This window comes from Saccostrea cucullata, unplaced genomic scaffold (assembly GCF_032062105.1).
Source record: "Saccostrea cucullata isolate Sc308-1 unplaced genomic scaffold, CSIRO_AGI_Scuc_v1 ctg2071, whole genome shotgun sequence".
NCBI classification, from domain to species: Eukaryota; Metazoa; Mollusca; class Bivalvia; order Ostreida; family Ostreidae; genus Saccostrea; species Saccostrea cuccullata.
The window spans coordinates 91,515-115,969 of record NW_026926309.1 but is presented as its reverse complement, the minus strand read 5'-3'; the positions used below and the strand labels follow the sequence as shown (position 1 = coordinate 115,969).

The 24,455-nt window shown below is 32.0% G+C and overlaps 1 protein-coding gene across 1 annotated transcript; it reads right to left on the bottom strand.

Annotated features, from left to right (window-relative positions):
- Nucleotides 1-656: 656 nt before the first annotated feature.
- Nucleotides 657-20,397, bottom strand: LOC134271353 (uncharacterized). The gene is made up of 33 exons (XM_062753570.1): nucleotides 20,118-20,397; nucleotides 19,700-19,999; nucleotides 19,467-19,609; nucleotides 19,191-19,354; nucleotides 18,952-19,098; nucleotides 18,622-18,815; nucleotides 18,185-18,435; nucleotides 17,506-17,731; nucleotides 17,043-17,285; nucleotides 16,704-16,832; nucleotides 15,464-15,667; nucleotides 13,511-13,759; nucleotides 13,172-13,373; nucleotides 12,911-13,077; nucleotides 12,664-12,825; nucleotides 12,380-12,508; nucleotides 11,621-11,749; nucleotides 11,211-11,324; nucleotides 10,934-11,056; nucleotides 10,239-10,487; nucleotides 9,112-9,237; nucleotides 7,276-7,401; nucleotides 6,691-6,831; nucleotides 5,622-5,744; nucleotides 5,261-5,518; nucleotides 4,725-4,955; nucleotides 4,425-4,547; nucleotides 3,173-3,433; nucleotides 3,057-3,080; nucleotides 2,726-2,832; nucleotides 2,362-2,423; nucleotides 2,052-2,236; nucleotides 657-760 (listed from the first exon to the last, which is right to left on the bottom strand). The coding sequence occupies exons 1-33, from the start codon at nucleotides 20,395-20,397 to the stop codon at nucleotides 657-659; spliced, it is 5,676 nt and encodes a 1,891-aa protein (XP_062609554.1).
- Between the last annotated feature and the right edge of the window lie 4,058 nt (nucleotides 20,398-24,455).

The window sequence follows — 24,455 nt, the reverse complement described above, 5'->3', positions numbered from 1 at the left end:
CTAAATAAATGAGTATTTGGTGAAGCTTAAGAGGGCATACCAGCCGTTTCGTTGTGTGGATACTTAAAACATATTTTAAAATAATATTTCCAATAATTTTTTTCTTTCTGTGAGAATGTTGAATGTTAACTATTTTTTAACCTACTTTCGTAAATCTTGCATAGAATAAACACTGAATCATTATGTCGCATAGTGTCTGGTTTCTAATACCGGTTTGCAGATACATGTACCTTTGAATACTACCAGAATCGTTGTTTTTGGACTTTCTTTTGTGGAAGACACAAATTATGAGTACAATAATGGCAAATAATAGAGGAACAGAGACGCCAATCAGAATAACGTAGAGAGTCCATTCTGAAACAATATTGTTTAATCATAAGTGAATATTTTTGTTAAAATATAGCAACGAATGTGTTAAATAACGCACATCCTTAAGAATTCATAACATCGATCAACGTTACAACAAAATAAAAGAATGATACTTATACCTGGTTGGACAATAGAAACGATCCTACAACGATAAAAAATGTCTTAAAATATGTTGTGTAGTAAGTATGACACATAATGGAACAAGTTGCACATACTCTATAATATTAATAGATAGAAATTTCATTTGTCTTTGTTAACCTCTCTCTTTTTTTTTTTTTACAGAAAACCTACACACAAACTGCTATGCCGGACTCGTCCGAACAGATCTCTGCGCCTGTGCAATACTCTTTGGTGTCGAAAATTGAACACGGTTTGGATGTCGAAGAAATATCTAGAAGCAGGTAAAGAATTTTAAAAAATACTACTGAAACAAACAATGATTTTTAAAACGATTTTCCAAGGATAGGCGTATCACATTAGGACGTACAGGCATGACAAGCCTTAGAATTATTATAATGGAATACATTGTATCTATGACAAAACTAAAAATAATTAAACAATTAAAAAAGACAGAAACACAAAGATCTCTGGCTTTTCTTCAATTTAATCAACTTTTCTTCAATGTAAATTAAAATATAGGCCTTTTTATATCATAAATGACTGTTTTTTAAATGAAATAGAAATTCAAAATTATTCATATTTTATGATTGGTCAGAACGACAAAATTATTCTGATTCAACACAGAGGTAATTTAATGTTGATATTAAAAGAATGCTTGAGTTCCTCCTTGATTACTTTTATTCTTTAGGTATTGATTGTGTTATTTTTAAGTCGATATGTTTTATATCATGAATAAGAAAATTCCCAAGAAAACATTAATTTTGCTATGGTCTAGATCTTTAACGTAACGTTAAGATACAAATGTTTGATTGATTGATTATAATTTTAGTGTTGAACGTCCCTCTTGAGAATATTTTTTTTCATATGGAGACGCCACCAGTTGCCGCTGTTAATTTTGTCCTACACTCGGCGCTTAAGGTCATTGAGCAGCGATGGTTCTTTTTCATGCCAGCATCTAATGCGACAAGGGACCTCGGTTTATACGATTTCAACCGAAGGACCGGTCTCCACGTCCCACAGTGGGATTTGAAACAGCGGCGTAAGTATCAACTCCTTACTTCGCGACTCTCGAGCAGGCGCTCTAACAACTGCACCACGCAGCGAATTATACAGGTTTCATTAATATTTCCCTCTATGTGAAGACTCGATATAAACCAAAACTAAAGTTGAAACAAACTTAATCATTAAGTCTGTCAAATTTATTTTACATTGGGATTTTGCTGATATTAACCATGAGTGGATTAACAAATAAATTGTCAAACAAATGAGATGACTTTAATTCAAATTTTCTATCGAGTATATTTCTTATCTTAGTGGCAATATCCTTGCTACATTGTAGCAAATATCATTGAGCCTTGTAATTTTGCTCATCTTTTTCTACAAATTATGGACCTTTTTAAATTTTACTCTTGAATACTCAGTATGCGATTTGGCTAGTACATCAGGGTTTGGTTTTTTCAAAGTTGCGATCGTCAATAGGGGATGCTTACTCGTCCCCGGCAACTATTCTCAGCTTAGTTATGCCAAAAAAAAGTTAAAAGGAAAGATTTAGCCTTGCTCACGTTTATCATCAGTTCCATTTGGGTGCTTCAGCACTATATCTTTCACCTCAACACTTTTGTTGAAAAGTGTAAAACTCGTATCCTGTCGAGCAAGTATTACCAATCCATTAGCAATATCCGTTTTCAATGATTTTGCGTCAGTGTTACTTGCAAAGATTTCATGATCAGCTATAATGCTCCCAAATCTTAAAAGAAACCAAAGAATTATTAATGATTCTTTGCACAAATTAAATGCATATAGCTTCTGTTAATAAAAGATGCATCTTTCGTAACATTACTTCTCTACATGTACTTAAGAAAATTTACTTACCGAATTGACAACACGATAACTTCGGTAAAACCTCGAATAGATCTTTTGTAGAAATCATTCAGCTAATTTTGAATTTGAATTAAAAAAGGAAAATGAATCAGATACAATATTAAAATAGAGTTGTTTATCATTTTCCTCCATAATATCCTTGTATTTTGACTATTGTTACAATTCATTTAGCTTCAAAAAATGAACAAAATATAAGAATCTTGTTGCATTTATTTAAAATGCGGTAAAATATTGTCACTATTAATTTAAAGGAATGTTGACGACCAAAATTTACTATAAAACCTTTTCTTAAAATAACATAAAAATAAGAAAAAATAAATTCTTTTTTATTTAAATATTAGCATTTTATATATACCTTTTCTGCAATTTGATTTTTCCACCTTTCAGGCTGAGCTAAAACTTCGTTTTTGTCGTATTCGACATCAAATTTAATTTCTACTTTCACTTTGGTTTCATCGTCAGCTGATTTTGGATAAAATAAATATTTTATTTGTTTAAAAGTATTGATTCGCTTTAATTTTTTGTCATATTTTAAATTGCTAATTTTTATTAAATGATACTTGATCAAAGCATGAGAATTCTATTTTTAAAATTGCAATATTTTCCATTATTCCTGAAACCGGATACGACCGTTAACTGACAAGAGTATCCACTTTGGCAAGGGCAATAAATTCTACGAAACTTACTCTCATTCCGCGGTGGTAAAGGAGCTATTAAGAGAACAAAAAAGTAGATAATTAAAAAAAAATCAAGTTAAGTCAGAATTATTAGAAATTATGAGACTAACAGTTGAAATACTTACCAGTGCAGTTATTAATATCCAATCCACCGTAACGACATTCACACACAGCAGATCCTTCAGTGTTGAAACAAAATTGATTTAAGGTTTCGTTACATATAGGTAGCTGTTGTTCACATTCATTAACATCTTCTGAACAATGTTGACCAATCCATCCGTTTTTACATTGACATGACCCATTTACATGATTACAGACATCTGTATTGTTTGGAACACATTCACATGTTTCAGAGCACTGGACACCAAAAGTAGAGTCTCCACAAACTGAAATATTCACAAAATGTTAAAAACATATCAGTTATTCCAGGAAAAATATTTAGCTGCTTAATTAGTCACTTCGATATAGTGCAAAAACACACCCTGTCATTTAGAAATGCTGAATTTATTATATTTTCGGATTTAATCAGAGAACTTTTCACGACAATAAGTATTTCCTGACGGTAATTACAGAGGTTTTTAAATATATTATATTATATTTTAGGCTATCATTAAAAGTTGTTTAGTCGTCCTCTCCCGACCGACTGGCTAAAAATGGTCGAATTTAAAACTGTTTATTCCCAAGAATGGTCGGGTTTAAAACTGTTTATCTTCCAGGTAGCAATACATTTTTTAATTAATGTATTTTTGAAAAAAAACATTTATACATTTGCCATTGAAGTTTAATTTTTCTGAGGAAAGAATTTTCATCTGCATCCGACCAAATATTTTATTCGGGAGAGGGCAGACAAACATTATTTTTAAAAATGGCGTTAAGGGGATGGGCGGTTGTGGCAATTTTTCGACTAAATTGATCTACTTTAGTAGAAGAGCTCAAAAAGATATAAAAATATCGAATTTTAAAGCTAAAATATTTTTAAAAATCTTTGCGAAATAATGGTTGACGGATATGTCATTTTTTTAAAAGTCATATCTAGCTATAGGGAGTTATCCTCCTTAACGTTCAATAGTAATACAAATCTTTTTCGCTGACCACTTCATGTCTTTGATTCTGCTTATATCAATATGATTAATATACCTTTCTTTCTAAGAATGTCAGTAACTGGGATTTGTGAAATATTCAAAATAGAAAAAAAGTATTTCCAATAACTTGTCAATGGCTTTTTCATTTACATTATCCATGGTGAACATCCTAAATCTTGAGTTTGTTTGTAAAATAACATTTGTTTCTTACATTATTTACAATTAAATGGCAATTACCAATTGCAAGCTTTCGAATAATTTGCAAAATTGAAACAGGGGTAGAAGAAATGCGTACCTGTGCAATTTTTTCCGCTTCCTTCAAATCCTTTGAAACAAGTACAGCTATATCCCCCGTCAGTGTCATGACAGGTAGCATTATCTGAGCAGTTGTGGATATTTTCTTCACATTCATTGATATCTAAAATCAGATGACATTAGACACGTTTCCAATTTTGATGTGCTTTAAACATGTAAACAGCTGATTATATATATATATATACTTTAAACAAGCAGTGGAATGTTTCTAATAAAATCCCAATCTAATTTTCGCAACAGCTGATACAGAAATGTGTAAGATAAGGAATAATATTCTTACTATGACATGAAAGAGTTGATATGTTTAATGAATAGCCTTCATAGCATGAACAATCAAATCCTCCAGCCCAATTAGAGCAAATGTGACATACATGCACAAGACATTCGTCAATATCTGAGCAGTTACTTAAATCTACCAACTCATATCCATCATCACATGTACACATGTAACTTCCATTAGTGTTTGTACAGTTGTGAGCACAAGGAGATTGTTCTTCACATTCATTGATGTCTAAAAATTATATAAAATATTTCAACACTGTCATATATACATTTTGTCTTTAAAAAATACACCAACCATAACATAAGTAATTAAGAATTTTTAAAGACGACCTAATTTGTTTTCAAAAATGAACGTTGAATTTTTAGTCTGGCATAACTTGGCAAAGGACGACGTTTTTGTTTGCTTACTATTAATATGATTTGATATTACTAGTAAATGTCGTACTTCAATTATAAAAGGAATGGGTTTTCAAACATTTTCTATTGAATTTCTATGTGCAAATGCATTTTAATGACACAGAATCGAATCCTTACCAATGCAACTGTTTGTTGCCGATTTTTCATATCCCTCCCTGCATTTACACATGTAAGATCCGTTCGTATTGATACATACTTCGTTGACGTCTAAACAAGGACTGCTGCTACTGTTACATTCGTTAACATCAGTGTCACAAAACATTCCCTCCCAACCCCCTTTACAGACACACCCGTTAACATGGTGACATCTCTCGGATCCTATGCCACATTTACAGTCTCTAGAGCAATCCTCTCCATACCTCCCATCTACACAAGCTACATAACAATCAAGGGAAAAAAGTCTCAAAAGAAACTTTTACAGATTTAAATTGTTAAATTTTCATATGCATGCATTAGATATTGTAAAAGTTTTTCCCACCTTTACAGGACCTTCCATCGTTTTGCAGTAAGTATCCAATGGAACATCCGCATTCAAAGGAACCCTGGACATTTGTACAATTGTGTTCACATACTAAAGAAGGTATTGCACACTCATTTATATCTACAATACAATTTCTGTAATTAGTTTTTGTTACAGTTTAAAAATTCAAGGAAGCTCTTAAAATTTAACAAAAGTACACAAAGAGAAAGTATTCGACATCAATCCCGATGTAAATTACGTCAGCTTGGTTTCGCTAACCATAACATACTATCTACCACATCCACAAACACATCCTCACACACACTAGCAAGTTACTACATGTATATTCCCTTCTACACATTTGAGAGAAGATAATAATAAAAATGACGTGCGCAATGTAAAGCAAACAAATCTTAATAATTCATAGTTGAATATAAGAAATTTTATTTGACGGCATGTGTTTATTAATTAGCAAAAAGTGTTACAAATGATCTATTTCCCAGTCCATCTCCACCACCCAACCCACCCACCCTATTCTACATTCAATATTGTGGTATAACAATTACATCAAAACTCGGTTAGTACGAACACGGATATTGCGAATTTACGGATATAGCGAAGTCATCTTGGATCCCCAGCTTTATAAATTTAATGAATTTTTTATACGGTTATAAGGAATTACGGATATAGCGAAGTAATTTCATAGGTCCTAGTGACTTCGTTATAACCTACTTTTGCTGTAATTCACCAATTTACAATAATTACAGTATGAAAGTGGTCAGGATATGAAATAAAAAAAGCTAAAAATCTAGCACAAGGTATATCAGCCCTCACATATGTTTCCTAAATTCATTTATATTTCAGTTGTATAACAGAAAGATATGACATTTTGAATTCATTTTCACACAACGGTCACTTTTAACAGGCATTGTTAAGATTTATGAATTCAATAATTTAGTTTGATATATTAATATATGTACTTTGTAGCTCATCACATGTAAGTGGGGCATATTTACGTTTGTGAATATATAAAAGAAACATATGCTTATATTTTAAATGAGTGGATTTCAGAGTTAGTAGTAAATACCTATACATGTGCTGTTATCTTTATCAAGTTTAAATCCAGATTCGCAAAAACAAAATCCTTTAAATGATTTATCCGCTTCCTCTTTGATTGCACAGCCATAGCTACAGTTTAAATCCGGAAAGAGCTGACACATGTCTAAAACTAAATTGAGACAATGAATTTTAGAATATAAACACCCAAAATATATTTTGATATCGCTACCTCTTTAAGAAAACAAATATTTCAACAATGGTTATACTAGTATATTAGGCATTGACGGTCAACTGAATACACGTTTCAAGAACTTTACAAGTGTTGTTAAATTCAGACCTATACATGAACAGGTACATGTACGTGGGACTGGTCCGGATTATTTTGTAAGAGACCTTACAGTTTGATATGGAGTCTGTAATCTGTATTTTGTTTATGCAGATTAACTCCTCTACGTTCAAGAGTAAACAAAAGGAACAATATCAATTTCCAGTCATGGCAATTTTCTCCAGATTTCTCGAACATCGTCCATTCTAACAAAATGCATTCTTAAAAATGTAATTTAATTCATGTACTTTTAAGTTCATACAAAGTGTTTTAACCTATTATACTTACGTTTCTCACAGTGTCTACGGTCATTAGTGAGCTCATACCCAAATTCACAATCGCAATTAAATCCTCCGATGGTATTGATACAAAGCTGAGGACAGTCATGGTTACCATTATCACATTCATCAACATCTAAAATATTTTTTCTTAATTTATTACATTTTTACCCGTGAAATACTGTAATTTATTCATTGAATAAAAATTATATCCTGTCACACTGTGAAAGGATATCAAAATGATATCCTGTCACAGTGTGACGAATATAAAAGTACATTGCTGTAAAAAAAATCTTCCTTGACCTAATATAAGATAGATGAAAATAAATAAACCACTCTGGCAGCGAATAAAACTGTTAAAATTACCAAAAATATGTTGCTAAATCCATGTTTACAGTGTTTTCACCTCACATAGCTATGACGTCTCAACCGCTCAACTATGACGTCACGAGCCTATGACTGTGTAACAAAAAGACAGAGGCAAAGGAAAAATCAAAGAATTTTATTTTAAAAATGTAATAAACAGAAAATTCAATGTTTTGTAGTTGAATTGGAATTTATTTCACTCGTGAGACAGGATTTTTGATATTTTCACTCGTGCTTCGCACTCGTGAAAATATCAAAAATCCTGTCCCACTCGTGAAATAAATTCCATATTCAACTACAAAACATTGAATATCCTCTATTTATTTTATTTATTCGCCCGTCTTAAATGACCATAAAATACATTACATTTTATATTCCAGAAAGATTCAGTAAAAAAGCTTCTATGTTAATAATTTCCATCCCTAATTGGACCAAATCCTCTACCCTTAAATGTCCGTCAAGTACATAATACTCTGATATTATATTAAAGCATTTTATAGTGGAAAAGGATTGCCCGGGAGAAAGTTTCAAAAATTTCATTAATTAAGCAGTGGTTAATTATAAAAGATTGCATTGAAGTCTATGGGAAAAAGCAATTTTTCAAAATAAAAATTCAGATAATTTGAATATCCATAAATCCTGCGGCGGAAAGATACATTGAATTATTAAAAATAGAATGACAATTGAGAACAATTTTTTACCAGCTAAATTTTTAAAAACTAATTTTATCTTATTGATTAAAAATAGTGGAGATAACTCTTACCAAAATTCAAGGTCATAAATTAGGACACACCCCACTATGCATACTATTAGTAATAAATGGGAAGCATGTTTAAATAAACAGAGTATTCAATGCCTACACACCTGTTATGTTTTCAGTTTCATTGAATTTGTTCCTATTAGGGTGAATACCTTAATAACAATCTATTCCTTGAAATAATTAATTATGCAAATAAATCCAAAAAGCATGCTTCGGAGAACATTCTGTTTCAAGAATAATAGAATTTAGTATGGGGAGATGCCATTAAACTATATTCAAAATATTTAAATTCCGTTCCACAAATATAATAGCAGGAAATAGGGGGAAAAGTTGAAAGGTTGTTATAGTTTGCCTATCGAAGTCACTGACAAATTTTAATGAAACTGTAAACATTCAATTTTAGATTAATCTCAAAGTATCGATTAAAAATCAAAATGTGCAAATAATTTTATTATTGTAATTTCTGGAAGTCCCCATCATCTAGCGATGTTTTTTTTTTTATAGTTTACTTGAAATTGACCTGGGGGTTCTTGAGAAGAAGTCGATTTTTTAAAAGATTTAACAGACAATATACACAACAAACGACGAATACCGACCAGCCTTCAATCAAAAATTTCAAGCTCTCTTTGGGATTTTGGCTTCGGTGAGGTAAAAAGTGGTTTTATGTTTTGATAATAAAAATTCTACTGCTGAGTAAGGAACATATGTTTAAAATATTACCTTTGCATATAGAATCTATGTTAAGATATCCTTTCGAGCAAGCGCACGTGTAATTTCCATACAGGTTTTCACACTTTGTGTTTTCTGGGCAGTTATATAAGCTGTCATCAGAACACTCATCGATGTCTGAAAAAATATATTCAAATCATTTAATTCTTACACACCAAAGTAAATAAGTAAATTCTTTTACTAAATAAACTCATTGTGTAGAAAATATTTTTGCGTCGACCCTGGGGACCATACAAGAAAATTGATGTTAATTTGGATGATTATAGAAAAAAAAGTATTAGAGGGTGAAGGTGTGTATTTATATTTTGGGTATTTTTGCTAAAATATTTATTTGTCAATTTGGAAGAAATTGGGGGTATTTCAAATTTTATTGATTTATTACACAACAGTGCTACTAGTCCTCTGCACAGGCTATGGAATGGAAACATGAAACCTCTTTTATCATAACAGCGAGGTAGGTTCATAGGATGAATTGTAGCTAGAAATGGAGGTTGTTATTTAAGGTCAGTTTTTCTTGTTGCTGTTTAGTTGTATGTAAAGACATAGTTTGCATTTTGTGCAGTATTATTTAGCAGTATCACGGGACTAGGAGCTGTTTTGGATCTAGCGAAATGGAGATAAACGGCTAAATTGTCGAATATTTTCAGATTTTCAATGTTCTTTCATCTTGGTTTAACATGCAAGTTATACATGTCATTCCTAAAACCTTTTAATTCCAAAAGGAACTAGACCATACTATTGTTACAAGAGACGAGACTTAAAAAAAATTCAATACACACTTTACAATGTTCAATATTAAAGAAAACGTCGGACAAACACAAAGATTGTCAAAAATCCTGTCCTCTGCCACCTCTGACAGCTACTTGTAAATACAACAGAATGCAATACATGTCGTCTCTTAAATAATTTGCTCTTGAGACCCAAGGTGGTATTTTTTACATCTCAATCGTCGGACTAGTAGTTTTTTAGATTATTTTATATTTTAGAATACATATATTTTACACAATTTAGAATCCTATCCTAGATTTCTTTTTACCAAGACATTATCTACGTATGTTTGTCCTCTTTTGACTGGTTGCAATTTGTATTTGGTTTTCTTTTTTTTTGAATTAGAATACCTTCACAACTGCTTTGATTTCTCTGAAAGCCCTCCTTACAGTTACACTGGTAGGATCCTTCCAGGTTTTCACACACCTCATATCCACAGATAGATTGGTCTGTATCACACTCATCAATGTCTTCAGTACAATTTTCCCCCATCCATCCTGGCAGACAGACACAGCCACTTAATGGGTTACACCTGTCCATACCTGGTCCACAGGTACATATTTGGCTACAATTGTCTCCGTAGTTTGGTTCTTCACACTCTAATAAGAAGGATATGGAGATAACGAACAGTATTTAATCTCAAAATCCGTAAAACAATACAAAATAAGAGCAGAGCAAACACGGATCTGCGAAACATCAGAGGTGGGATCAGGTGCCATGGAGGAGTGAGCATCCCCTGCTGACCGGTCACACCCGCCGTGTGCTCCTTGTCATGTTCAGGAAATGACGGAAAAATCCGTCGTCAATTCAGTGAATAAATAATGGATTAAAAATTACTATGAAAAACGTCAGTCAGCATTTGACTCAATGATAAATTGTATTTGCTGACATGGTCAATAAGCTATTATATTAATCAAAAAATTATTTTAATTCTTCAGAATTATTCATTTATTCGACATAACATGAAGGAATTCTCTCCAAAAAACGGGCTTCAAAATGCTTTTTCTATATTTCACAAACTTTTGTTAAAAAAGAATGTTTTCACCTGTACATGATAATTTGTCCTCATTAAGTGTATACCCCGGCGAACAGGAACACAGGAAGGAGCCATTTATGTTAATACAGTTTTGTTGACACAGAGAAGGTTGTACACTACACTCATCAATATCTGAATTAAAAACGATCTGTATTTAAAAGTACCTCGATATTTTAAAGTTGTTTAACATATTTTTCTTCGGACTTTGTATTCATATTGTTTTGAAGAAACTGAAACATAATGATGAAATGACATTTGCTCAGACTCATAAAATATCATGATTTACCTGTACAATTCATTCCATTCTTGTGAAGTTGATAACCAATTGGACAGATACATTGTCCTTTCGAATTACAGGTGTATTCACAATGGTTGTCGAACTCTTTACATGGATCTTTGTCTAATTTGCAAATGAATACTTTTTGTTGTATATGGGAATGCAGAAACTTATTATTGTTTTTTATTAACAAATTCATCCCAAACGACGAAAAATTTGGCTAGTTTAAATAATTGTATTTCAGTTAAATGTGTACGCTTTAATATGAAGATGAACATTTTCTTTTATTTGTTTGACTCACAACATGAACAAGAAGAAAAAATATTGAATATTGTATGTAAATACATGTTATTATTTATTATCCAAATCTTGACATCTTGAACATCTTGAACTTTTTTATCGAGCTTAGGAATACCTACCTGTTCTATGGCATGTAACGTTGTCATCATTTAAGGAAAATCCCGGATGACATTGGCATTTGAATGATCCTGGGGTATTTTCACAAATACTCTCACATCTTGATACTCCTACATCACACTCGTCGATATCTATTTGTACAGTTAAGAATTCAATAAATCAAATAAATGAAAAGTCAATCAATTCATAGAGGCCTTTAAAATTTTCAGCTACGCCTTGGGCCTTGGTGCTCAGGCTGTCAAACAAAATCACAAAGAAACAAACAAAATAAAGTGCTTCTAGTCATTTTTTCATATCTGACAATATCTCTTATGGCAAATCTACCATATACTATGTCATTTAAGATATATCTTATCATATAATAACTTATTTTGCTTCAGAAAAGACCTTTTCAGAGAAAACTATTTTGATTGAATGACTTTCATGACTAAAAACGGCCACTTAAATCTGTGTTTTACTATTTGGTTTGTTTATATTTTTGTAGAAAGGTAGATATGTTTTGAGAAATTGGTTTACGCTAGGCAAAAAAAGAATAAAGAATGAAATAATATATAAAAAAAGACCTATAGCTGAAAAAGATAACACGACGAAGAATGCTCAAATGAAGTCATCTAATATTTTTTTAAATAGTCAATGAAACAAACAAAACAGTAGGTTTAATTCGCATTAATAAAGCTTTTTATAAAATATAACTTGTAAATAGACTTGCATTGTAATGTATATTTTAAATATGAGATAAATTCTATGTAAATAAACTGTACCTATACAGCTGTTATTTTCCTCTCTGTAACCTGCGATGCAGTTACATACAAAACTGCCCTCCGTGTTCTCGCATATTTCTGATGCAGGATTGCAAGTGTTTGTGCCATTGTTTCCACACTCATCAATATCTTTGAAAATAAATAGATACATATATTTATTCAACTTGACCTTTAAATATTTCTAACAGGAAAAAAAGCCGGTCCATTAGATTGGTTGAATTAAATCCTCTTTAAAAAGTTTGGAAATGAGTGAAATTACGTTTTAAAACTTTTTAAATTTCAACCTTCACATTTATTTTCAACATCCACAAAGCCAGATGGACAGTCTGAGCAGTTGTATCCTCGACCCAATATGAACTCTTCCTCTGGAGTGAGGTCAATGCATTCCCTGTTTAAAGGACATGGACCAGAGAGACAGGCATCTGTATTCGTTTCACATCTGTCCCCTATATAATAGTAAAAATCGTCTCATAATCAGTTGTTGTGCGGGGGATGATTTTGCGATCTTTGTGTTTATTCTTTCCTACTTACCAGAGTAACCTATTTCGCAGACACACACTGCTTGATTAAACAGAACTTTTTCTGTCTGTATAATGTTTTCGTAGTCACAGCGGCCTCCGTGTAAGCAGCCTCCACAACAGACAATGGAGACATCCAGAGACGGTGACTCGGCTCCTAACTCATCTACTACACTAATGCTTCAATTAAACAGTTTAGAATAAATACGATCATTCATGTACTAGTTTTAGTTTGTATAAATTTCTTCTGGAGTATATAGTCAAAGTCAGTTACCTTATTTCTGCCACACTTATATTTCTTGGTGTCCATTTTGCTATTCCTGTTGTTTGATTTAAAAGAAAATTTTCTGGTTGTTTTAAGATATTATATTTAGGCCTTTGGTCGCCATCATCGGTATAATTAAAGAAGAGTTCTACAGAATTGCCAACCTCAACATTAATGGATGTGGTTCCAGATATCCTGGGTGTTTCATTTTCTTTGAAGAAAAAAAATCGGTTATCAGTATCTAACCCTAGTGTGAGACAGTTTTAAAAACTTATATAAAAATGACCAAGCAATATCCAAAAACATATCTCATATCAATTACATGGACTTGTTTATTTATTCACTAACCAATAAGCTTGATATCGGCTTTTGATACCGTTTCCTCAGTTCCGGAAGATTCAGCGAGTGCAATATCCCCAGTTGCAAGAAAATCAAATATACACGCTTGTGACGGATTTGGTCCACAGCTCTTTTTCGCTTCATTTAATTTTTCTTCATCTGCTTCATCCACAAATAATGGTTCAAACTCGGGATGAGAGAAGTTTTTGTATGTTAATCCCCTTCCATAAGTAAATAAAGAATCGTTACCGACAAGCCCTGTAAGTAATTAAACGAAAAAGTTGTTATATTTATATCATTGTTGAATTTAACTATTTTCCCAAACATTTTTTTCGAATAAAATCATAACATATATAATAGATGTTCTTCAATATCTATATGATGTAGGCATTACATGTTTAAAGTAAGCCCGGGGTAGGGTGGGTGGGTAATAAGCTCTAAGAAAAAATTATATGCTAAGTAGCATTAAAATGGTCAATTTACAGAAAAAGATCGTTAAGAAAACTTTTGAATATGTTTTAGTAGTATATACATCTTTTACAAGCTGATTCAAATACACATAATATTTGCAAGCATTACTTACATAAACAGTTCATGTGCATATATTTTTTATATATATGATACATTTATAAGATTGTCTTTAGGAACAAAGTTCTTGACAAATCATTTTGCACTCAACAATATTTACAAGTACAGTCAAACTTGTCTTAGCGGTCACCCGAAATCAACAGCCACTCGCGGTCAGCGGCCACTTTCAGTTCCCCCCGATGATTTGTCCTATATATTTTGACTGGAATAAACGGCCACCTGTGTAACGCGGCCAGCGGCCACTCAAATCCTCTCCCAACAGCCTTATTGACACTGTAATAGGCGGCTATTTCGTCACTTGCTGCGATTCTGTCATGTCTTTTAAACTCATTCGCTTGGGTGATTATATCCCGATAGCCAATTTAACCCAGCTATTAATGCAATTAAAACAAATTACTACTGGATACACTGAACTCTGTTTGTGTTTATGAAAATAATCTGTTAGATAAATTTATTATTTTTCAAGTTCGCCGATTGAAAAATAAAAAGAATTTAAATACAATTGATAGTTTCCTTTACCTAAAGAAATTCACACCTTTTAGATTTTGATTTCCAGTAGAAGCCCTAATTGCTACACTTGTGAAAACAAAGTGCTTCGTGTGGCATGATTATCTCGTGAATTTCACTATCAACAGACGATCGATAGGGATTAGTCACGCTCCACTGCATATGACACCTGTGTTATGGAATGATTTTTAACTGCGTCAATACATCTCTCTGGTCAAGTGGTTAATTTTATTTGTGTGTCTGAGTATGTTACATAGAAATTCTAACAGCTTTATAAACAATAAAATTTACCAGACTTTGAAAAACTTCAGCAAATAAGTTAATTGCCGATGAATTAATTGGGGTGGGGTTGGGGGTTACACTGCTGACCATTTTTGAACATATGCAATTTAAATTTTTATTGACATATTCTTACTTAAATTTCTATGTTTTATTTTATTTACCATTAAATTGTATTTTTGTGCAATTTTTTTCTTTATAAAAAGGATAATAGCCAGGCACTGTATGTATTTCTTGTTTAACTAATATTTAGAAACAATGACATGCACAAAACCTTTTAAAAATTCTAATTCTTTAATAGTTTTTTTTTTAGAAATGAGCTTGAATTATTATACATACACTAAAAAGCCTTTTTTAAATTGACCTGTTTTATTATTTGATTATTCAATCTAACTGTAGTGCTTAATGTTGTTTATTCATTGCCCGAATGTCTTTTTCGAGGCCAAACTGGAATGAGAGGCTACCTGTCTTAAGTGGCCAGTTTCCAGACTTCCCAAAGGTGGCCTCTTAAAACAAGTTTGACTGTATATGTTTAGAACGCGCAAGTTAGCTTAAACACCATTCACTAGAACACTACTCTGGACTCACATTGCTGACCGAAGTTGAAGTAGATGTCTCTCTCTGTTTTTGTTGCACCTTCATTCAAAGTAGTTCCATTAGGAAGAATAAATTCATTGTCAATTTTTCCGTCAAAGTTGCCCATTAAACCTTTTGTTAATCCCTTGTACGCTTCATCCACGACTGTCTCCGAAATAAGAAAGCGTACACCCAAACTGACTTTTAATATAATAGCTGAAAGTATACAATTCATGTAAAACGTCAAGTTTTTAAAAAGCACCGATATTTCAATCCCACTCTATACAATTATCACGTTTGGATCATATATTTGAAACATGGAATGAACAGATAATGAACGCAAACTTGATTACACTTAACACTTTTAAATCAACATTGAAAGTGTCATGACTGAACAAGACTGTTCATGAATGTTAACTGATGCTTCAGTTCATAGTTCTTAGAAAAAGATCTGTTTTCACCATGTCTTCAACACGCAAACCTTTTGTTCATTGAACGCTCTTCAGACAGAGTAACTGTAACAGTTCGTCAAAAATATATTTATATAAATTCAACTCTGTGAAAGAAGATAAGGGCATAAGGCGGACGAAGTATCTATAGTGCGACGTATAAACATCTATTATATCCAAAATTTCTTTGATATTTAATCTAACATAAATGTATACAGTTTTTGGTTTTCAAAAACACGGAGCGAAGACTCACTATACCTTAAAAGATAATTTTATTATAAAACATGTGCATCTTTCCGAGAAATGCTTCAAGTCCAAGGTCATATCACAAATATGATTTAAATGCCCATTCGAAATTGCTGGTGTTCGAATCCCACGAATACCATGTAATATTTTTATAAAAGAAAAAAAACGATATTTTTTCTCTCAGAAAAGGTCTTTTCTCATGATTTCATAAATTTCAATACTAGTAATGAGAAGTTACTTTGAATATTGAATTGACATATTGAATATGATTTCTTAATATCTGAGGCTATAGGCATTCGGCCCGCCTTGTTCACCCCTCTTAACTGTTTTATGATTGAATTGTCTAGAATATAACATCTCATCGCTCAAAGCTAAATGAATGCACAGGTTACTGGTAGGTTATTTCCAAACAATATGAAAATGCATAACATCCTTGGCCCCTAAAAGCCATAAATTAATGCAATGAAAAACATTTATAAGATCTGAAAAAGTTCTATGATCTATGGCTAAATTCAATCAGTATTTTATCATAGTTGAACTGTTGCATAGATACTTACACGACTGGAGAAAGGATGCTGATATTGTTTGATTTTCCCAGCGTACTGATAAATTTTGTGTGAGAAGTGTATAGTTTGCATTTTCAAACTCCCTGGTTAGATCATTTCCGTTCACTCTTATTATCATTTCTAAATAGAAAAAAAGCAGTACAATAAGAAAGAACAATTATATCAAATGCATTGATGTCGAATAGCTTGCTGAGAAATTTTATTTATAAATATTAAATTAGATGACTAATATCATGCTTATCTGCGACATCGACAGGTAAAAATTGTTATTTGCTTTTAGAACTGAATTCTTTTTCAAAATAATCATATTGGTGTTCGGAAACTTTTTACTTGTCTTATCCCGAGTCATGTCTATCTGCACTTTTGACCCAGTATGGTCCTGAGCAACAAATGCACTGAACACCGTTGCATTAATGGTCGTCCCGTTTGCTGTGGTGGCTAATTCCGTTCTCGCCTGGAAGTCAAACTTTGTCGATTCTTTAATTATTTTCATCATTGTATACTCTCCAAAGCCATTAAATGTATAGTTTTTACCGTCGAGTGTAAAAATGTGGGGGTCACCAAAATTTACGCCTGGAAAACAGAAAATTATCATATAAATGTTAAGTACCAATGCAAAATAACAAGTTACTTCTACATTCATTTTCTTAGGAAAATGGGGGTAGAAAAAATAAAGTAATTATTTGAATGCTTATTATGGAATGATTTTATTCTTGAGAAATTTCTGAAAGAAAAAATATTATTTTTGTTCTGTCAGTAAAAAATAAATTATAATCAAATAATATTAAATTACCAGGTTGAAATGGTGACCTCCAATAGCAGCGTGGGATTGGACGAACTTCGTAGTACCAATGACAGTGTCCTGACTTACAACAGGCCTCTTTGGGTTTAAGGTCACTTTGACTATACAGTTGTCGTTCAAAGAATGGATTATACTCCAGAAGTGTTCCTGCGGCGGGTAGAAATCTCTCCAATGTACTCAAATTATCAATTGATCCATGCATTCTGAAACAACATTCCTACAAAAACAAATTAATTTATATTTACTGTAAATGATTTATAAAACCATTAGGAGTAATGTTAGTAACCGTCGAGCTCCTTGCTTGTACTTTTTAAAAGGTCTAGGATGACAAACATTTAGAAATCTCATTATTGAAAGGGATTTCAAGAAATTATCACAAAACATTAACCTTATAAAAATTCAAACTTTGAAAATTTACACTTTCATTTGATGTAACTACAAACGTAGAAAAGATGTTGCCCATTTACATCATTTTTGCAATTATATGTAAAATGAATGCTTGGAAAGTATGGGACGTTAAACAATATACAATCAATCAATCAATCTTATAAATATCGCATGTTTCTTACTGCAGTCATCCTTTGATAAAAATTCTTCAAAGGCATTAAACTGTAGATTTATGATTCAAGTGTATAAGAAATAAATCTTCATATGAAATACATATACTTACAGCATTCCTTCCCACTGTCATGGAGGAATAGCAAAGTACTCTGTTTGTTCTATCAAATCTACTGATAGCATAACGTGGGTCGAACCTCAGCAGTCGACTATCACATGGGCATTCGATTAGACTCAAAATAGGAGACAGATTTGTATACATGTCTCGCTCTTTGTTTTGAGTATACCAATCAAAGCATTCTCTCTCGTCTTTGTTAGGGGGGATTCCGGTCGTCATCTTATAAATCCAAAATCCCCCTGCTCCTAAATAATTGAAAATAATTGTATAAATACTGATGATTCAAAAAATTACAATTCACTCTGTTTGTAAGATCGTTCAATAATTATTTTATTTAAAAAATATGTTTCCTGTATTTTATCTCTTTTAAAAATCGCTTTTTAAAAAAATTGTTTCATACATTTTAATTAACTTTTCTTTTATTTAGATACCTCTGTTTCCTGGATTTTTACTCATTCGGAAAGCTGCATTTTTGTTTGAAAAAGAGTTTTTTCGATATTCCTTTTTATACTGATATCCGATGGTTATTTGTTTCTTCTTGATTGGTTTTAGATTAACATCTATATAATTAATTACTGTAAAAGTACTCATCCCATCTGTTATTAAAAGATTTTGGAAAGTCACTCTCTGAAATATATGTTGAAAAGTGTTATTAGAAATTATCTTTATGGATTATAGAGCTATAATCCAAATTTAATGTTGCAAATTAATTGAAAATCGATACAAAAAATTAATAAAATACATAGTTGAATTTGTTAAACACCTGAGACTTATCTCCGAATAATGTCATATTTTCCCATGTAACTTTGACAAGCCAAGTCGCCTCAAAATGAGGAAAATCTCCAAACTGCAGTCGAATTATTTCATTTGCTTTTCTTAGGAACAAGTCATTTTCGGCATTTATCCCCCTGAAAATAGAATTGATTATCTTATTTTTGTACACTATATTAATTAACGAGGTTTCGAATAACTTATAAAGAGTTAATAAGCTTTTTTGTACCTTTGATATGCCTTGAAATAAACATTTCCAGTAGCATCCACCGTCAATAGATCTGTCCAAAAAGGACAAATTATTCGTTTGTCCCTCAAATCTGCAGTGTTAATTTCATGTATTGTGATACTATTAAATTCCTCTCCAAGGCCTATTATCCCATTTGTGCCAATCTTAAAAAAGTAAATAAATAAATCTATTTCATACTTTTTTCTTGTAATCAAAATTTCTAGATTGCTAAATATAGACATTGCTCTTAAAAATTGTATCGAAAATGTCACGTACAACGACTGAAGTAAATCCACCCTCTGATCCATCCCCTACATATAATGTCGTGGGAGCCTTTAGATGATGTGATGTTACGTCATCCCCTCGTAACACCTCATCTCTCTCACCATATGGCATATAGGCATACGTGTCTATGTCGGCTGAAACAAAATGTAGTCAAATACAATAGACTAACTGATTAAGTCAATAAATTGTATTCTTTATTAAACCAATTATGTTTTTTAACTTACATTCATCTGTTTCTATCCAATCCAGAAAGGCCTCACTTTCTTTTTGTCCAGCCCATATACCGCTAGCGATGGAACCATAACTGACTGCAGTTATTGTGACGTTGTAAATTGAACCAGGATTCAATTTCTTAGGCCAGTATATCTGTGGAAAACTGCCGTAAGTTTGTTCTTGATGACCATTAATAATAACTTTGTAATGATTCAGTATTGTGTTTTGTGCTGGTCTTTGCCAAGTTAAATAGAGATTGTTTGCGGAGAAATTGCTTAATTTTCTGTCTATTTTTCCTGGTGGGTATAAATCTAAAATTATAAAAGCATACTACAAAGTCAGAATATGAAGTATTAAAGCCAAAAATTTAAGAACATTTTTAAAATTGATCAGTATTTAGTGGATAGGTAAAATTTTATTGATAATAACCTAATACAATTTTCGATGAACTCCTTTGCTCATAAATGGTCTCTGTTGGGTTACTGAGTAGAATTTTAGATCTGATTACAAAGTAATATCCACGACCTGGATTATGTTTACACGATGTTGCATATTCTGTGAGATTTCCAAGATGATTGGTTTCTTCATGTCTCCAAGAGTAATAATGAAGAGAATACAACTGAACCTCATAACCAACAATAAGATGTGCGTCAGTGGACGGGTGTCTCCATTTTACAGATATCTCACATTTATTACCTCCAATTTCCATGATGCTAGGTCGTAAGTTACTTCCTATTTCATAGATAAAAAATACAAACTTAAAGACGCTTATTTACATACACCTAACACTATTTTTTTTTTTAAAAATCCATAAAAGTAGATCACCAAATTATAAACACGTTATAAAATTAAATATTTGTATTTTGTCTACTGAAAAACTAATTATGTATGTTTCGTTGGAAACATTTTAATCACTGGTTGAAATCCTATCATTTATTCTTTATATAATTGATGATTAATTACTTAAGTAGGACAGCGATTCAGAATAATATGCATTCATCCACTTGTGTTTTATAATATATAAATGAAATTTTATACGATTGTTTGTCACTAGGGAGGGGGGCTTCATTTTTTGTGATAAAAATATATCATACTTACTGAAATAACACCTGGCGTCTTTGTGATAATACGATGACGAACATAAGCAAACATTATTAGAACGACATGTTAAGTGTTTGTTAGGTTCACATTCTCTACTCTCCCTGCATTGCTCCAGGAATTTAAGACCTACATGAAAAAAAAATTAAAAGAAAAAATATCATACCTCTAAAATAATACATTTCAATAATGTCGGTAAAATTTAGCATTACGCAATGTGGTATTGCGAGTAACTCACAGTTATCTAACGAAAGAGTTCTGATAAATATTTGCGATATCAAGTATTAAATTAACCTTCGCATGACAATTTGCATATTTTACTTCAACATAACACCCCCCCCCCAAAAAAAAATCAAAAAATAAGCACATCGTTGAATGAATTTAAAATGATATTTGACTTTTCATAACTAGATCAAAACGTTAAGTTATACTTATAAATAGTCAATTCAAAATATTTAAAAAAGTATATTGGATTATAAACAATTATATAACTGAGAATTATCAATTGTTGAAGTCCTTTCATTCGGTCCTGAACCGTTCAAACAATTTAACAAAAATATCTCGTGGGAAAAATAAAGTAAAATATATGATTCGATGATATCTAATAATCTCCTTATCAATGCTGGAAAGGAAATTCAATAAATTGATGAATTCAGGGACAGCTTTACCCAACGAAGAAAATGAATAAGCAACTACATACTTCCATATATATACACCCGTTTTCTTTCACTTGTTGCCCATCCTTCTGCGTTGAGAGCTGCACATTGATAATATGACTGATGTTCATTGTAAAAATCGACTTCGTGAATTCTTAACACAGGATTAAAAAGATCAAAGGTGCTGCCGTTGTATCTGGTTTCATTAACATCTATGTCGGTAGGAATCCCATTGGATTGGATTTTTTGCCACTTAGTTTCAATAGTTGGCGGAAAATCTGATATGTTTTTTACTAAAGCAGTTATTTCGATAGTTGAAAGAAAGGCTGCACTGAGGGACGACGAATCAATCTGAACAAATGGCGTACCTAAATAATAAAAATATTGATATATGAGCTTGTATCAGATATATATATATATACATAATTATATACATATAAAGATTATAACAGGATGAAATATATGGAGATGGAACAATATATGGTATACAGGGGACAACATAGGATAACTTACGAAGAGTTTCCAAAATCTCGCTATATCCAACACTCTCTTTCTGGTAGCTATTTCCGTTCCAGCTTCTCGTAACAATCGTAACAGTGTAGTTTTTCCCAGGCTCTAATCTACTCGGCCAAGTATATGCATTTGTATACGCATACCACCAATCGTAATATCCAGTTCCTCGTATGGTAACTCGGTAATTGCTGACATAAGTATTATTCACTGGAACCTCCCATCTTAGAGAGAGTCTTTCGGGATGAAAGTGGCTAGTATTTCTATCAATAGGACCGGGAGGAAATGGCGCTTTATAGCAATATCAAGAGAATTTCATTAGAATAGAGTCTATGATGTAAAAATGTCCACTGAAAATAACAAAATTAAAAGAAGTTACTTACCTACAACTAAAGCTTTCGGTGCTGATGTCACATTTATCATTTCATCTGGATCGCTTAATAGAACCACGGAAGTTATTTCAAAATAAAACAAGTGTGTCGGATTAAAATTTCCTTCAAATGTGTAATTAGTCTCCAGTCCAATAGACTCCACAATGTTCAGTGGTCCCCAATGTTCTCTCAGTCTGACAAAATAAGACTGAAGGAGATCAGAATCACTATACGGATGATACCACGAGACAGTGATAAAAGATGTAGTTATTTCTGAGCTTCTGTAGGTTGCACTTAATGTACTTCCTAAAAAGATTTATTTAAAATTATTCAATATCCATGCTTTCTTGTTAAATGGTACATAGAATACTCATAAATGAATTTCATATTTTTAATCTTTCTGATGTTTAATCTTAACAGTCAAATAAATACAGTTATTTTAACCACTACTTACAGGGAAAACATGTTTTGTTCCTATGATAAAAGCTACTGTTGCACATACATGCGTTGTATTTTGGTGAACACTCCAGAGAATATCTTTCATCGCATTCCTTTGTCATGCTGCATGTTTCATTAAACTGTAAAACGTTTTTTAAAAAGAAAAAAGAAGTGTATGATTGTCAATATATTTGTTACTATAATAGTCTTAAATTCTATAAAAAGGTATAATAACAACGAAGCGTCTTATTTGTCTAACTTATTTAGCTATAAGTAAAGATCGATCACTAGACAATTTTAAGTACTCATGTACTACGTACTTCCCCTGACTTCCAGATGCACTGTATTGCTGAGACACCATCCACCAAATATTTGAACTTGAAGTTGATAGTTTACCTCATCATCAAAAGTGATATTATTTATTTGAAGCTTTGGCCAAGGTAAGTTTGCACTTCCATAGTTCTTGTCATCGTTGATATCGATGATCTCCGTACTGTGTGATCCAATTTTTACCCATCTTGATAGAATTGCAGGATTGGAATTGGATTCTACGATGGCTGTGAATGAGGCTGATGTACCAAAATCTTTTGCAATGAATTCAGGTGTTACTATAACAACTGGACATACTGTATAAAGTAAAACAAAAGAAACATAAACATGTAAAATATAACAAGGAAATAAATTCCCCCCCCCCAAAAAATTTAACTCTGCGATATGTTTATTAAAATACAGTCAGAACTCGAAGCAGGCGTATTGTAAATCAAGTCGAAAATTGACTTCTCTCATACAAATAGTAAAATAGTAAATTTTCCACGGAATTTTCCCTTTCGTCCAAACATGAAAAGGAACACACGGTGTATAAAATATTTGTTTAATATCTGCAGATAATTGTACTCACTTGAACTATTTGCGGTAACCATAAGTTCTGTTGTAGTCGTGATGGGTATGGTTGCCGTGACATTTCTACTGATAGTTTCATTTTCTGTTATCATTGTTGTATATCGATTTTCAGAAGACGAAGGGTCTGTGGATATCAATGTAACACTTTCCCATGTTGATTCAATTTCAACAGTCGATGCAATCGAACTTGTATGTTCATCTGCCGTTGAGTCTTCCGTTGTTTCATATTCAGAAGATTTTGTTGTCAGTGTTGAAATGGAATCTCCAGATGAAGTACCAATAGAGAAGGACTGGTTATAAGTCATTGGCAGTGTGCTTGAGCTTGTTTCAGATTTTTCCATTTCAGTAGAAAACGAGCTGTTGTTAGCATAATCGGTTTCATTTTCCGATTGACTCCAAAAATCAATTTCAGCACTTAAATCTTTAACACACGTGATAAGAAAAAATGGTACAATCAAAGATATAGTAAGAAAAAGGATTTTTTGAAACATTTTCCAACTTTTCATGGCATTTTCCTTTTATACTACTGCATCCTAAATAAGAAAAGTATATGTACTGTACAGTTCTTGTTCCTTAACTACTGAAAATATGAATAGTACTTGAAAAACAATTAAACAAGAGCTTAGTAATTACATTAGGCTACATCTTTTAAAAGAACAAGAACAAAAATAATACATAATTAAATTAAAGAATTAAATTTTTTTTAAACATATTTGGGTCAAAGATCTAGAAATATACAACTAAACAGAGTCATACATGTATTTCTATAAGAAAAAGTGCACATCGTTTACCTG

What these genes read in the sequence shown, in the direction of transcription:
- LOC134271353 (XM_062753570.1), bottom strand. Translation starts at nt 20,397, where the DNA reads ATGGAAATTGGAGGTAATAAATGTGAGATATCTGTAAAATGGAGACAC. An exon ending in CATGACTCGGGATAAGACAA is followed by an intron (nt 16,833 to 17,042) that starts GTAAAAAGTTTC and finishes TTTTCTATTTAG; the next exon opens with AAATGATAATAAGAGTGAAC. An exon ending in GTTATCGTGTTGTCAATTCG is followed by an intron (nt 2,237 to 2,361) that starts GTAAGTAAATTT and finishes GTTTCTTTTAAG; the next exon opens with ATTTGGGAGCATTATAGCTG.